General features: G+C 34.7%; 1 protein-coding gene across 10 annotated transcripts in view; it reads right to left on the reverse strand.

The window, feature by feature from the left end:
• Positions 1-14,572, reverse strand: part of PPP3CB (protein phosphatase 3 catalytic subunit beta) — a 55,851-nt gene that overhangs the window by 14,591 nt on the left and 26,688 nt on the right. For 3 of the 10 annotated variants that reach the window (XR_004358199.1, XR_004358198.1, XM_032694269.1), the window contains exons 11-13: positions 13,180-13,206; positions 9,918-10,002; positions 8,939-9,036 (exon numbers count right to left, since the gene is read on the reverse strand). Coding sequence is in view for 8 of the 10 variants with exons in the window: in XM_032694269.1 (XP_032550160.1) it covers positions 8,939-9,036; positions 9,918-10,002; positions 13,180-13,206 (210 nt within the window). In the remaining 2 variants the exon portion in view is untranslated. Of the gene's footprint in view, positions 1-69; positions 1,766-3,458; positions 3,489-8,938; positions 9,037-9,917; positions 10,003-13,179; positions 13,207-14,572 lie in introns of those variants that run through there. The other 7 variants (XM_032694261.1, XM_032694268.1, XM_032694263.1 and 4 more) reach the window with 6 other exon arrangements.

Consider the following 14,572-nt stretch of genomic DNA (forward strand, 5'->3'; position numbering starts at 1 on the left):
TTGCAGCCTATATCTCAATAATTTTCAAGGTCAGACCTATATATGCCAAATAAAACCAATACACAATGATAGGAGCCGCAGCCCATGCACAAAATTTATTGTGTGCTACTGTTTATAAAATACTTGAATAGTTCAGAACATGCATAAAATTTCCAACTTAGGGGTATGTACAGATTGTATTTTATGGCAAACCAAGAAAAAAAAAAGGGAGATGAACTCTAGTGACATAAGTTTCAAGTCGTGTTCCAGGGGATGAGAAGAACATGTAGCAAATGTCAAAATATATAACAAAGTACACTGGCAATCAGTACAGTCCATTATTTGTGAACAAATTAGCACAGGGCTTCAATTTTTATTTTAACCAAGCAGTCCTGTAGATACCAAAATACATGCAGTCTCAAGTTTACACTTTCACTAATGCCTTAGCAGTTGAACAGAGCAATTGCTTACGCACTGCTTTGCTTAAACAAAAAGTATGTCCAATACAGTTTCAGTTTCCTTTACAGATTTAAAAATAATAAAAAGCTTGCAGCTATTCAGCCCAGTGATTATTAGCTATTTATGCAACCATAATACTCACAATAAACTAAAAGTACCCATAACATCTAGGTAACCTATAGATGTACATCATAGGTCTATATATTAAATATTTGCAAAATGAAAACATGCATACACAAAATACAATGCCAAGCTTTACAGACTTGATATGAATCAAAATTTACTTAAACAATGTACAAAGTTCAATTAAAAGTACCTTAAAATTAACACTTCCTTTTTTTTTTTTACTTTTAAAATTAGTATATATAATTTTTTTTTTTTAAATTCAAGGTGGGGAAGAGTCTTGAAAAAGCTGGGCAAAAAAGTTTCTAAATTAAATATTTTTTAAATCTGTGTTCAAGTAATAAACATTCCTACATAGAAATCTTCTGATAAGCTGTAACTAAAAAATACAGTGAATACAATATAGAATTAGCAACATCTAAGGAGTAAACCTGAGGTCAGCATTTTACAGAATGACCAACTGAGATTTTTTTTGGCATTTTTTTCTGTGTATTTAAAATACAGTTTTTGCAGCCTCAGATATTTTAAGACCATTCTAATCTATAATTTTAAAGACATTTCATGAAACTGATGTCCATTAATAAATAGTTAGCTCTTAGGGTTGTATTTGAAAGTCTGATTTTAAAAAAACAAACAAACAAACTACCTCTACTGAAAGAAAAATCCCATTTGTAAACTTAAAAGTGTTGACAACGATAAGCATAAGATGCTAGTCTAGGTGTGCTTTAGTGAGAACAGCCCGATTCTTTCGCCAGATCTCTTCTGAAGCTCCAGCAGCCAGTGATGGACATTTGTGTACAGAGGTGAGGCACGCTCCCAGGAGGTTGGGTCACCGTGTAAGAGAGGGGCTGTTGTCTCAAAAGCATGATGGTCTCTCTTCAGTGGGATCAAGTCAGATGGTTTTTCACCTCGTATTAAGTAGTCACTTCAAGTGATCCCCCTATTTCACTTGTTGTCACATCAAAAAGCAGTAATCTAGGAATTCTCAGGCAAGACATGAGTGAGTAAACCAGAAGCTGACGTGGTCACTGTGCATTGTTGTTGCCAGTTCCATTGTTTCCATTGGCATTTGTTGTGTTTATAGTATTAATACCATCTTGCTGAAGAGCATCTTTTCTTGGTGGCATTCTCTCATTGATCCTATCCAAACCTTTTGCTTCTTCAAAACTGCAGATTTTATGTTGCGGAGAGAATCCTCGTATTGCTTAACAAAATGCAAATTTGATATGTCAGTAATGGAAAAATAAGTTGAAAGCATATACTTTTTCTAACAAATGATGTTTAAAAACGGGTAAGAAATCAGCCAAAGAAACTTATGGCTCTGCAACTGTATTACTAAAAGCTTCTCTAACCTGCTTTCCTGAACTGTTCACGGCACTCACGATTTGAGTTTGTTACAAAAAGAACAAAGTATGGCAAATATTCTGCAAGTAGGAATCAAGGGGTTTAAGCTCCCTTGATTGCTTCTGCGTGTCCCTGGCGGGGCCAGCTATCAACGCCAACTGCTTTTGCTGCCCAGCACTGTGGGCTTCTCTTAACATCCCCCTTCTCTCTGGGGCAATGTCAGTAAGATCTAAGCAGCACAGCAAGTGCAGTGGAGGCAAAGCAGCAAAGGGTTACAAAAGTAGTAGCAGATTTACATCCTGCACACGCACCGATGGCCTGATCCTGTAGTTTTCATGCAGGCAAAACTGCAGGATGTGGTTCACACTGTGCTAATCATGTGGATGATGGAAATGGACACAACCACAATCACCAAATTAGCACTGTGGTTCAACAATGGTATCATTTAAATACAAATGTATTTAAAATTAAGTATAGAAAATAGGTATTATTTTGCTACTGATTATTTTAATGAATGAGGTCTGTAGTTGAATTTACACTTGAAAATGGCTGACCACATAATAAAACAGAAGTCTTTGGGATGAAATAATTCTTTGGATATTTAAATACAGCTTTCCACTCACAACAACAGGACCTCTTGCAGGTGTGTGTGAGAACAGAATATGGCACTTGTTTATATTTTTGGAGATCTGACTTCCTTAATTAAAAAAACAAAGAATAGAGTCATTAAATGGTGCTTTGCAACTAAATCTGAAAACCCCCAAAGGCAGCTCTCTCAACTGCTATGCTGTTTGTCATTCACTTCATTGAATACTGAGCAAGAGGGAAGTACAGTCTCTCTGAAAACACACAATCTGAAGCTGAATACTCTGAACACCAAACAATTTGGTGGCATTTTGCTCAATACCACTAACAGAAGATGTATATAACATATATACAACTTATTTAGCACAGAAGCACTGATAATCCATGGAATTTAATAAGTCTTATACTGGCAGTCTGGGACATACACTGGAAATAAATTTGATCAACAAATTATATTCGAAATCTATAGAAAAAACCATATTTATACATCTTGCACTACCAGATGTGCCACGGAAAGTTAAAAAAGATATGTTCAAAGCCATTAAAGAGATTTTATGAGAAAAGGCATGCATAAACAACCCTCCTTCCACATATAACATCCCCTCCCCACAATCAAACAAAACCTTGCAATTGAATGCAGAAAAAAACCACTAAACACTACCATTTTTAAGGACTTCAAGACAACACCACGTATCACAACATGCTACTATACAAAAACCTACTGCATATTTTGTATAAAAAAAACAAACAAAAAGAGATCAAAAAAACCCCAAGAATTTCCCTAAAATATTAAAGATAATCATCATCCTAAAGCCAGAAATGAATGTTACATGTAAAAGGGATGAATCAATGCAGTTGATTCATCTCTGCTTGTGCAAGTTGAAAATAAAACACACCCACACAGAGTACTTTTGAATTCCCTCCCAGACACCACAGATCTCTGCCAAGGGCAAAGACTCTGATCATACCTTTTTCAGCCTCAATTGCCTCTACAGTGGCTGTACAGAAGTGAGCAGATGCATGCAAAATGAATGAGAAAGATGAAGAGTGTAATATCGCATAGCAGAAAAGGCAATGATCAATTTAATATAGTATGCTACGCCAGATTAGATTACAATTAGTTAAAATGACAATTAAGGGTTTGGGGGGGTTGTTTTTAAGTGAAATTTCTCCTAAATTTTAACTAGTACAGTTTATTAACTAAAAGTCTATCAAAGTAACACTAATTAAATGATGCTATTAACTGCACATTTCTGTAAGTTTTGGTTGTAAATTCTGAGTTTTTTTAGGAAACCAAGAGAAAATTTCAGCTGATGTTAAAGTTGTGCTATGATTTAAAAAAATACTAAAAATCTATTTGAGCTTGTTTCTGAAGATTAAAATGCATTACTGAGCTTCACTAAATTACTAGGAATGACCCTACAAAAATAAACTAGCAACATTCTAATAATAAGAAGTTATTTTTATCTTTAGCTCCCTAAAGTTTAACTAGTACTTCAATTCCTCACCATATTTTAAGCTAAAATGGGCATCTCTGAGAACTGATCTGTGAAATTTAAGCCATGAAAGACAAATCTAGCAAGGCGTATTTACAAAGGCTTGTAAATTGTTTAGATGAATCAACAACAAAGTCTAAATCAGGAAGAGGTCTGGATTTAACATAGTCTTGGTGGATGAATTAATGTGAATATGAAAAAAATCTATCTTACTAGCTGTTTTTCAAACTAAATAACCAGGACATCTGCTGTAATTTCTTGTGAGATCTTTCCTTATAGTTTTTGCTCTAGACGTCAAGCTTAAACATAAGGTTATTGTTATTGCACCCTTAACTGTAGCTAAGTTTCAATAACAGTAACAACTTTTTACCTCCCCTACTATTTGCCATGCCTCTAATACCATAATTTCAGAAATATTAACAAAAAAATAGCATATATAGTGGTAAACCTACTTGTGTAGTGCTTGATACATACTGTTAACAACAAAAATCATAACAGAGTATTCAAGCAAATGCTGGGGAAAATACCTATATAAGAAAATATGGCATTAGGTCAGAATAGAATTCTTTAAAGAGAATTAAGTTTATTACTTCTTATTTTCTATCCAACAAAACCTAGACACAACATTCAAATCACCTACACTATGCCTACATTATGTTGTTATGTATGAATTGCCTACACTATACTTCAGGCTCACTGTTGCATAAGATTGTAATTTCCACTGAGATAAACAAAAAAAAAATTGGATACTTGCATTAAGTGCTACTAAAATAATGTGGAATATTTAAGGGTAATGCAGCATTTTGACTTGCACATACTGCACTTCCCATGGAACACAAAAAAGAAAAACCCTGAAAAACTCCTGCACTTAAATCTACAGAGACAAGGGCAATTCCAGAATTAAATCAAAAAGCCACTTGAATAGATAGTTATTTATGTTTAGATTAAGGAAACCTTCTCAGTTTGTAAAAATAAATGTAAGAATTATTTTAGAAAGTCACCAAATAAATAATTTCATGCTATAATCAATTTGCCATACAAATACAAAAACTATGTAAAAAGACCACCTCTTTCCACCATTTCCTGTTACCTGTGAAGTCTTTGTTTTCAATCTTTTCCTGAAAAGATCACCAATACTGATTTATCTCTGCAAATTATGTAGCTTGGTCATAAATACAAATTTCAAAATTTACTCCTATTTCACTCTACTTGTAGTATTATTATTCCAAAAAGACCTTGGAATATACATCACAGTTAAGAAAAAGATAATTTTCAACTTGACATAAAAGAACAAACTGACTGGAAAATGCAGACACTTAAAAAAACCCCACACTGCAAAGAATCAATTTGGAAAACAATTTTGTTGGATTCTCTTTTGCAGGTACATGGAAATTAAAACTACATTCTTTGTAAACCTTGATAAACCTCAAACAAATACTGGATCATATTAACAGGCAATTCTGAAGTCTTTGCTCTAAAAATTCTCAATTGAGAGCAAATTTTAAGCAACAGGTTTCAGTAGCATTTCCATCCTCAATTTCAGGTCTCCCCCTGCTTTACTTAAGGGATGGATCCAACAGAAAATCCTTGCCAATTTTCAACATAAAACCAAAAAACTATCTTACTGCTCCCTGACTAACAGCAGAGGCAGAAATGAAAGACAAGTGTTTGGGTAGTTCAACTGATTTCCATGGAAGTACTTACAATTTTTAATTTAGGCTTGCATTTAATATGTTGCAGAATAAAGCTTTAGGTGTTTTGTAACTTTTTAAAAGATATTGACTCAATTTGGAAAATAATTTTATCAAATTCAGTTCAGAGAATAAGTCACTAGGAGATGTTACTTTAAATAACAGTACTTAAATATGGTCTTTAATATTTCAGCTACTATAATGCAAGCAACATAAATAAAATAAAAAAAAAATCTACACTAAAAAATTTTAGAAACATACAAAGGCCATGATTTCCCAAGGTCTGTTTTTATCCTAGTACATTAAAGCTATCTAAAAGTAACTTATGATTCGTTTTTCAAAAATATACCCATATATTTATGAAAAACAAAAAAATTCTTACTTTGACTTCTTCTATAGGATGCAGGTTTGCACTTTTTTCCAAAATTATCTTTTTCAACTGACTTGTCTTTGTTTGACCTCTTCCCTACAGTTCCCAATTGCAATTCTCCCTCAGGCTGCTCTGTTTTGCAGTAGGAATCTGCTCAGGCACTGCCCTCACGGGAGTTGTGTTGTGGGCACCCTCCTCTGCAGTGTCAGTGCCAACAGGCTCCATCCTCTGAGCAGGGCCAGCAGCTCACGGGACACAGCAGCTGGGTTGAACAAACTCCTGAAGGAACAGTGGCATTTACTGAGCTCTAGTACAGAATATGTTACTGACATTAGGAACTATAATAGGTGTACATGCAGAAGTTGCAGATGCATTACCTTAATGGTGACTTCCATACATCTATTTGCCCTGATAAAAAATTTTCAGCCCAGCTCTCTAGAGAAATGTAGATATATACTCCAATTTCTTATAACTTTCAAAGCTTCCTATAGATTTAATAGCAACCAGCACAAATAGAGCTTTTCTCAATGTGCCATTGAAAAATTAGCATTTTGAAGACTGAAACCAGGAAAACATACTGGTCAATTCTGTGTATTTTTAAAGAAACAAAAGAACAGAATAAAAAAATTACTTCAATTAATATCATGTTCTATTATTTTTGCAAATCTAGACTAGTTTAAATTATTGATAGTGTACTGATCAACAAGATACTTCAAAGAGTAATTAAGTATTTGTAGTAAGAAATCCTACTATACTATCAGTGACTATTTTTGCCAATATAAATTCTCTGATATTATGATGGTTTAGAAAAGTATCAATTAGTGAAGCTTTATTTTATTTTTGGTTTACTTCTAGCTTCGCAATTGAGCATTATAATTTGAAAACTACTTTTTAAAGACTGAAACAATAACATGCTTATCAGTAAAGAGAAGTTACTTCAGTTTAAGAAGAACTAACAGTTGGCATGATTTATTTTGAACAATCGACATGACTAAATAAATGAGGTATATTAATGTCGTGCATCCAGGAATATTGCCATCAAAAGTTCTAGTCAGGAAAAAACACACCCACAAAAATCCAAAACGCATTTTGCATACTTTCCAAATGTCCCACATTTTCAGTAATGGTAGAAAGTCACATGTTTTATGTTTAAAAAATTTTCTAGTCAGTTTGATCCTCTCTGATATTTGTAATGCAACATGCATAAAAATCTGTTAAATGAGAGGAATGCAGACTCATTTTTTAAGCATAATAAAGTATCCTATTAAACAATGAAAATTAAAGCTAGAACATATGCTTCTGGAATAGTTGAATGGACTAGGAAACATACACCATTTCTTGTTATAGACATTCACAAAACAATCACATACATACACTGGACATATAAACTTACTTGTAGACATTATATGTCCACTGAAAAATGATTTAGAATGTGACATTTGTGCTTCAAAGCTATTAAAACCAGCTTTGATAATTTAATAGAAAATGTAGTGAAAGGCTTTAAAAAAACTACATAGAAAATTTAAAAAATTCAAGTAAACAGTCTAAATCACAAAATGAGAAAAGCAGCTACTCTTGGAAAATAGATTGTGTAAAAAATGGTATTCATATATCACAATAGTTATAAAATTCAGCAGTCCCATACAACAGTCTTATACTTTCTAGTAAAGCCTGAGGATGGTCAATAAAAAGTCTCTGAATAATTTATGTTAAGAGTGCTGCTGATATGAAGTCCAGTTTCAGACTGGTATATTTTAGTTATCCACCACTGTGAACAGAAACGTGGACTTCATTCTTCTAATACACTTGGTATAATCTCATAGCATTCTCCCTAAGCCTGGTTAATCATTTATGGGCCTTGTGAAAAATATGATCCAATGATTCAACAAACTAAAAAAAGAAGAAAAACCTTTTACAAAATATTCAATGAGCCAGATTACAGGTATATTTTGTATAGAGTTCTTTTTATTTTCATGCAAAAAAATATATGCACACTTAATAACACCCTTTTATTTTGATTTATTTACAAGTTTTAAATTCAATCCCTTTATTCTCAACTGATTTTATAACAATTGCTGAATATTTTTCAAGTACATTATTGTTTCAAATGCACAGACAATGTGCAGCAGCAAATGCAGCAAACCTCAAAAACAAGGTGCTACAACATTGCTTCTACATCAGGAGACAGACAAGTGTCTGGGATAGTGGTTTAATTTTAACACTTATACAGACATACATCTATACCTAGAGAGAGACAGACAGATCTAAGAAAGCAGCTACATCTGCAGAGGAAGGAAACAGCATGTTACAAGGACAATTCAGGGAGGTCAATTATACATAGAACATTTGACAAACAACACAGAGAACAAACTTTGGCATTAATTACCAGGGTACAAAACGTAGCACATTCCAATCTGTCAATGGAGTGTAATATGGAACTATGCAGCCTGCAGCTGTTTGTTAATATTAATATCAACAAGTATTTGACATTGTCAATGAAAATACTAACACAACTTTAATAAAACCATTTTAATGGAGAGCAAACAAGTAATGATGCAAAATTACACTGCCATTTTCTTATCTGTAAGGATCAAATGCCTCAATACCAGATCTATAAGGTCATCCCACCTGAAAAATTGTACACTAAGGAAGCTCCGAGTCTGAAAAATGTGGCCTGGCACTGCTGAACTAATTTGCTTTTAGTTTTATACCCTGGTTAAGTATCCATTTCACATTGCCTGATTAACACATAACACTATGCTTGTATCAGCCGCTAAGACAAGAACTGAAAAGCATAAGAAATTCCCTGCATGCATTATGTGTGGTGTTAGCAAAAGAGTGAGATGTGCCCCAGTCCATCTGAGGCACAGCAAGTTGCATAACATCATTACCACTTTGCAGGGTCTGTCGTCCTCCAGCCAACACTCCACTAGGTAACATTCCAGTGGGAGTCAAACCCTTGAGTGTCAGCACACTTTCACTCTCCTCCCTGGTGGGAGAAAAAACAACAACAAAACCTTAAATATCTGTGCATGAAAACTTGCATTGAAGTAAAATAATGGACGGGGAGAGGGAGAGACTATTTTTGCTGTGTTTTAGGCATGTCAAGACTGAATGTAAATTCAAATTCAAACAACTAAAAAGGGGAAAATAATTCTATTCCATACCAGTCTTTCCTCTGCCTACGAGTTATAAATGCTGACTACTTCTGAACCAAATTCTGAGCAATTATTCACATGCAGGCTCATTAGCTTTGAAATTAGCACTGAATGCCTAAAGAGGTACTGAATGTATCTCAGTACCATAAAACAATCCCCAATATTGTTCAAAGTGTCTATACTTCAGGAAATAACAACTTTAAAGAATTATCCCTATTTGAGCAATTATGGTCTGTGGAAAAATTATACGTTTTGGGTAAATATGATCATGAAATCTCAATATTTAAAGAAGTACAAGAAAATAGTATTTTTTAAATATCTGAAAGCAAATAAACAGAAACCCTCTAGTCCTCAAATTTCTGGTATGCCAGAAATTTTCAGAGCCAGTCCTGACCTCCTCTATTACACCTTTGATTTCAATCTCTATTTTGGTATTACCTTTCCAACACTCATAGCATCTGGACCAACAATGTGTAAACAATGCATAAACTAAAGATCGTGTTCTCTAATTTCTTCAAACATGTCTCAAATATAACTCAAAAATATTCTTTAACCAAAAGTACCAACTTTAATGGGCTGCACAAATATGCCAAACAAGATGCTGATGCACAGTGATCTCCCTGAAAAATGTCTGGCATCCATTATTCTGAAACAGAGATGTTTATCTGACATACATAAGAGGGTTTCAGGAATGCAGAAGTCATGCAAGTACCTGAGAACAGAGAAGACTCTCGCCATCTTGCCGATTGCACGAATTTTGTTTCTGATTATTTCTTTCCGTGCGGCAGCTGTACCTACTTTCAATGGAATAAGAAAAGAGTCTCAAGCTCATGACTATTTCGAGGATCACCATTTTAAAGTGCATCAAACTCAACACAACCGTTTAAGTTCAGTACTCGTCACAGGAGGTCAGTACCCAAACACTTAAGGGCACGAAGTTATTAAATGACGGCTTCAGAACGCCATCAAAACCACCATCACCTCTGCGTCCATGAAACACACACAAAAAACCTTAGGATGTTCACAGTGATCTCCCAAAGCTACTAAGCATCTAAATTACCATCATTACACTGTAGTAACTATTGTAACTCATTTGCCTAAATTTTACAGTTTAAATTCTTAGTACTGACATCTGTATATATCAAGATGTAGGCATGCAGCCCAATATAGAAGCCAAAGAGATATTAAAGCCACAAAAAATAAACATTTTCTAATTATTACACAGCTGTCTGAGAGAAAACAGTTGTTTCCTTGTTTTTATGTCAACTACCCAAAAGAAAACTCCACCAAAAAAAAAAAAGGAAAAATAAAATGGTAAAGAATTGCACTGGTACCTCCCTTACCACCTAAGTCTATGTTCCACATCATCTTAGGCTTGCATCATTTGCAGAAATTACAAATACCAAAAGACCTGGAGTAAACACTGCATATTCCATAGGGCAGAGTGCTACCATTTGTGACAGACAAGAGTGAAGACAAAACTCTGAAAGGAGGTTTGCAATTGGGAAGGAGAGCCACCTTTGCTTGCCTTGACATGAAAGCAAAACTCTTTTCTCCAACACTAAATGTTGCTGTTTTGTTTCAATGTATGAAAGTCAGAGAATCACAGAATATTCTGAGTTGGAAGGGACCCAACAAGGGTCAAGTCAATTCTTAAGTGAATGGCCCATACAGGGATCAAACCCACAACACTGGCATTATTAGCACCAGGTTCTAACCAGCTGAGGTAATTTCACAGGGTCATCTTTGCCCTTGGATCTTCCTTTCCCTTTGCCGACTTCTCAATTTCACTAAAACAGTAAAGGCAGATGAGGAGGTATCAAAATCAAAATCCTTATTTCTCCTTAGCCATTGAGAAAGGAGAATGTTAATGACACCGAGCTAACCGTAACTCAGTCCTACTGTGAATTCAACTACGGGGACCAAAAGGGAACAGTCAGACAGCTCTGTTAGGTATTCCAGATCTTCCATATGTCAGTGTTGTTCAGTTCCAGGACAAAGGTACTCAATAAAAAGTTGCAATGTTTTAATTTTTTTATTAATTTATATATCTATATAAATTTATTAATTTATATTAATTTGCAAGAATGTAAAAGAGAGGATCACAGAAGTGGGCACAGGAGAGCTGCATATCCACAAATTCACCTGCTCACATTCAAAAAAAGGGAGCTGTGGAAGAAGCTTTTTTCTATCCCTGCTCACTAGTATGGAGCCTCCCAAAGAGGACACACACTCCAACACAACAGTCACACTTCTCAGACCACAGCTGCAACAACGCAAGGCCTTCTGTCCATAAGAATGGGTAGCCTCCCCACCCCAAACACCAAACCAAATAAATTACAAAAGATAAAGTATATAAGGTCAAACAACAACAAAACCACACAAGATGGAAAACATGTAGTAGTGACAAAGAAAAAAGGGAGCAAGAGACAACCTTTGGACGACCACAGTGGAAGAATCTTAGGGTATGACAAGTATCTGCCAATCCATTTAAACAAAATGAAATAAAACCAGGAACTACTGAGTACAGTTTTTTAACAGACAAAGTTAAAACTTTTAACAAACTGAAGACATCAAACTAAAAAAAGGACAAAACAGGTGGCTCAGGAAAAACTTTGAGTAGGATAGGCTGAAACATTCAACTTTCACTGCAAATAATTTCCTTAAAATTTGAACTTTTGAAGTTCTAGAAGTTTTTACTTCCTCTCTTTAAATACTATCGAGTAGCAGCTTGAGAATCTAGAATGAGAAGGTGACTCTCTCAGTGTTTTTGAAAAGGTCAGGGCTAAATAAGGAACCATTAATCTTTACCTGTAGGTCCCTCAATTTTGTTCCTACCTACACCTATTTACAGGCCTCACTGATGCCGAGCTGCAACGTGCAGGCTGGAAAGACTTCGGGCAGTGCTAGTGTCTGTATCTAACTCTGGAAGGTCCCTATGCCTTAAAAGGAGAAAGGCTGCTTTTGGGCAGCTTAGATGCTTTGGTTTTGGTTTCGTTTAGGTTTTTTGTTTGTTTTTTTTCACCATGATCTCTCATTGCCCCAGCCCTCCAGAATCAACACAGCCAAGGCAAAAGGCCAAATGCATTACTCCAGGCTGCAGCACTGAACTAATGTGGCCACTGAATCCTGGTTACTTCAGAGAAGACAGTAAGAAGACATGGCTTGCAGAATGTCTTGATTACACCCTAGATTAGAGGAGATATGACAAAGAACTCTTCCATTTCCTTTTCCCAATGCCGGCACAAGAAACAAATGCTGGAACGCTGATACTATTATGCCTCAAAGAATTCACATAACCTCTGGAAACATGTCTATAATCTGATGTATTCCCAAGTATTAGAAATATTCTCTGAAACTGACAAATTTGCAAAGAGAACAAACTGATTATTAGGTAAGTAATGGCCAAAAGAATTTCTCTGTACAAAACTATCTACCCTGGGATTTCCGAAAAACAGGTGACAGACATGAATTTAAGTTATTAGGCTTCTTTTTACATTTTGAATCTTCAAAATAGCACACGCATCAAAAAGGACCTTTTTGACATCTCAGTTAAGGAAACTAAAAGTACTACACAAACCAGTTTTTGGAACATTGTATAAACACATTCCATGCACAACCTTAAAAAAACAGCTCATGAGGAAAGTATTAAAGAGCAAGACAGACAACTGAAAGCTCCCTACACATGCAGGACCAAAGATAAAATTTTAGAAATAGGTAAAAGAATGAAATTCTACAAAAAAAAGGAATGGAAGAAAGGAGGAAAAAAATTCATGCACAGAAAGACAGATGTCTTGGAATATGACTTCTGATAACAAAATACACAAGTCTTTAGAAACATCCCATAAAAAAGGTTAATAATCATAAAATACTACATAAGTCTCTCAACAGAAAGATATTTTCTCATTAATACGTGTACTGTCAGGTTCTGTGAAGTCATATTTCAAAACATTCCTACTCTGTCTGGTCTGTACCTTTTTTATTGCCATATATGAGTCGCTCTTCAGATGGAGAGTCCAGAAAAAAAGGAAGTGAACGATGGAGAAAAAGGTGAGTGAGACAAAAAAAAATAAAGATATTTAACTTGGCAGTGGTAATAAAGAAGGAATGGAGAAGAAATGTGAAAAAAATAAAATGGAAAACTGCAACACTTAAAAATGCATTCATCAAACAAGAAGTGGAATTGTTGAGTACATTTTAAAATTTGATGATAAACAAGTGGAAACTTGAAAGCCAACAGTTAAAAAAAATCCATTCACATAGAAAGATAAAGCGTAGACAGTACCTAGGTGGCATAAGAGATGCATCAAGCAAAGAAATTGTTAAAAGAGACAGAAGAATAAAATAATTCAAATTAGGAAACTGCAACTACTGTACTACAGACAGGGCATATGCAATCATTTGACGACCAACTATTCTTGCAAACATAAATCCTAACACCTCAGAATACCACCTAACCCTGCTCTACAACTGCTTTGTGTAATTGCTTTATGTTCAATTTAGCAGGATTACTTGAATAAAAACCAGAAATTGACTGTTTGCAGGATCACATTTGAGACTTTTTTAAAGTTTTCACATTTCTGACAACAATCTAAATGACAGCAAAGTTCAAGGGGCTCAGAACCAATGCATTCCAAAGTAAAACACAGAGCTGCTTAGCACAACACCACTCTGCTATCCAATTTGCACACAGGAGTTATCAAACGTGTATCTAATATCTTTATACATGATACTTCAATGTTCCTCAAAGGCTGCTGAAATTTCCCTTCCTCCTCCTCCACCAACAAAAAATTCACAAGATCAGTTCTGTTGCTAGATAAAATGAAGCAAGTCTGAGAAACTTTTAGGTGTGACATTAAGCGCTACTGTAAAAAAACCAACAAAGCATGATACACTAGGTCTTTATGTTAATTTTGCTTCTTAATCATCATGCTACAAACACCTCCTTAACCTACTGTATCGCAGTTTAAGAGACAGAAAGATGTTATAATTCAGTACACAAAACCAAATTATATAATGCACAAAGGTACATATACAGGTTGTCCTTTAACTTTCATGCTTTAAACTCAAACACCAAGATAAACTTGCATTTCATACTTTATACTGCTTTGCCATAAAAAAATATTGTATCTGACTTTTACCTACATCAACTCTTTATTGAAAAGCAATCATTAAAAAATTTAATGTCTTATAATAAATTTATTCTATATATTAGTAAGGTAAGTTAGTATGTTTCAAATGTTAAGTGCCAAGAAATTCTGAGCATTTTCCACAAAAAGTTTGTTTTAAATAGAAATCAAATATGAATATTCGCAAAGGTTGCCATTACTGCTTCTTGATCACAAACACAATTCCCTTCTCTGGCTC

This window comes from Chiroxiphia lanceolata, chromosome 8, assembly GCF_009829145.1.
Source record: "Chiroxiphia lanceolata isolate bChiLan1 chromosome 8, bChiLan1.pri, whole genome shotgun sequence".
Classification (NCBI taxonomy): domain Eukaryota; kingdom Metazoa; phylum Chordata; class Aves; order Passeriformes; family Pipridae; genus Chiroxiphia; species Chiroxiphia lanceolata.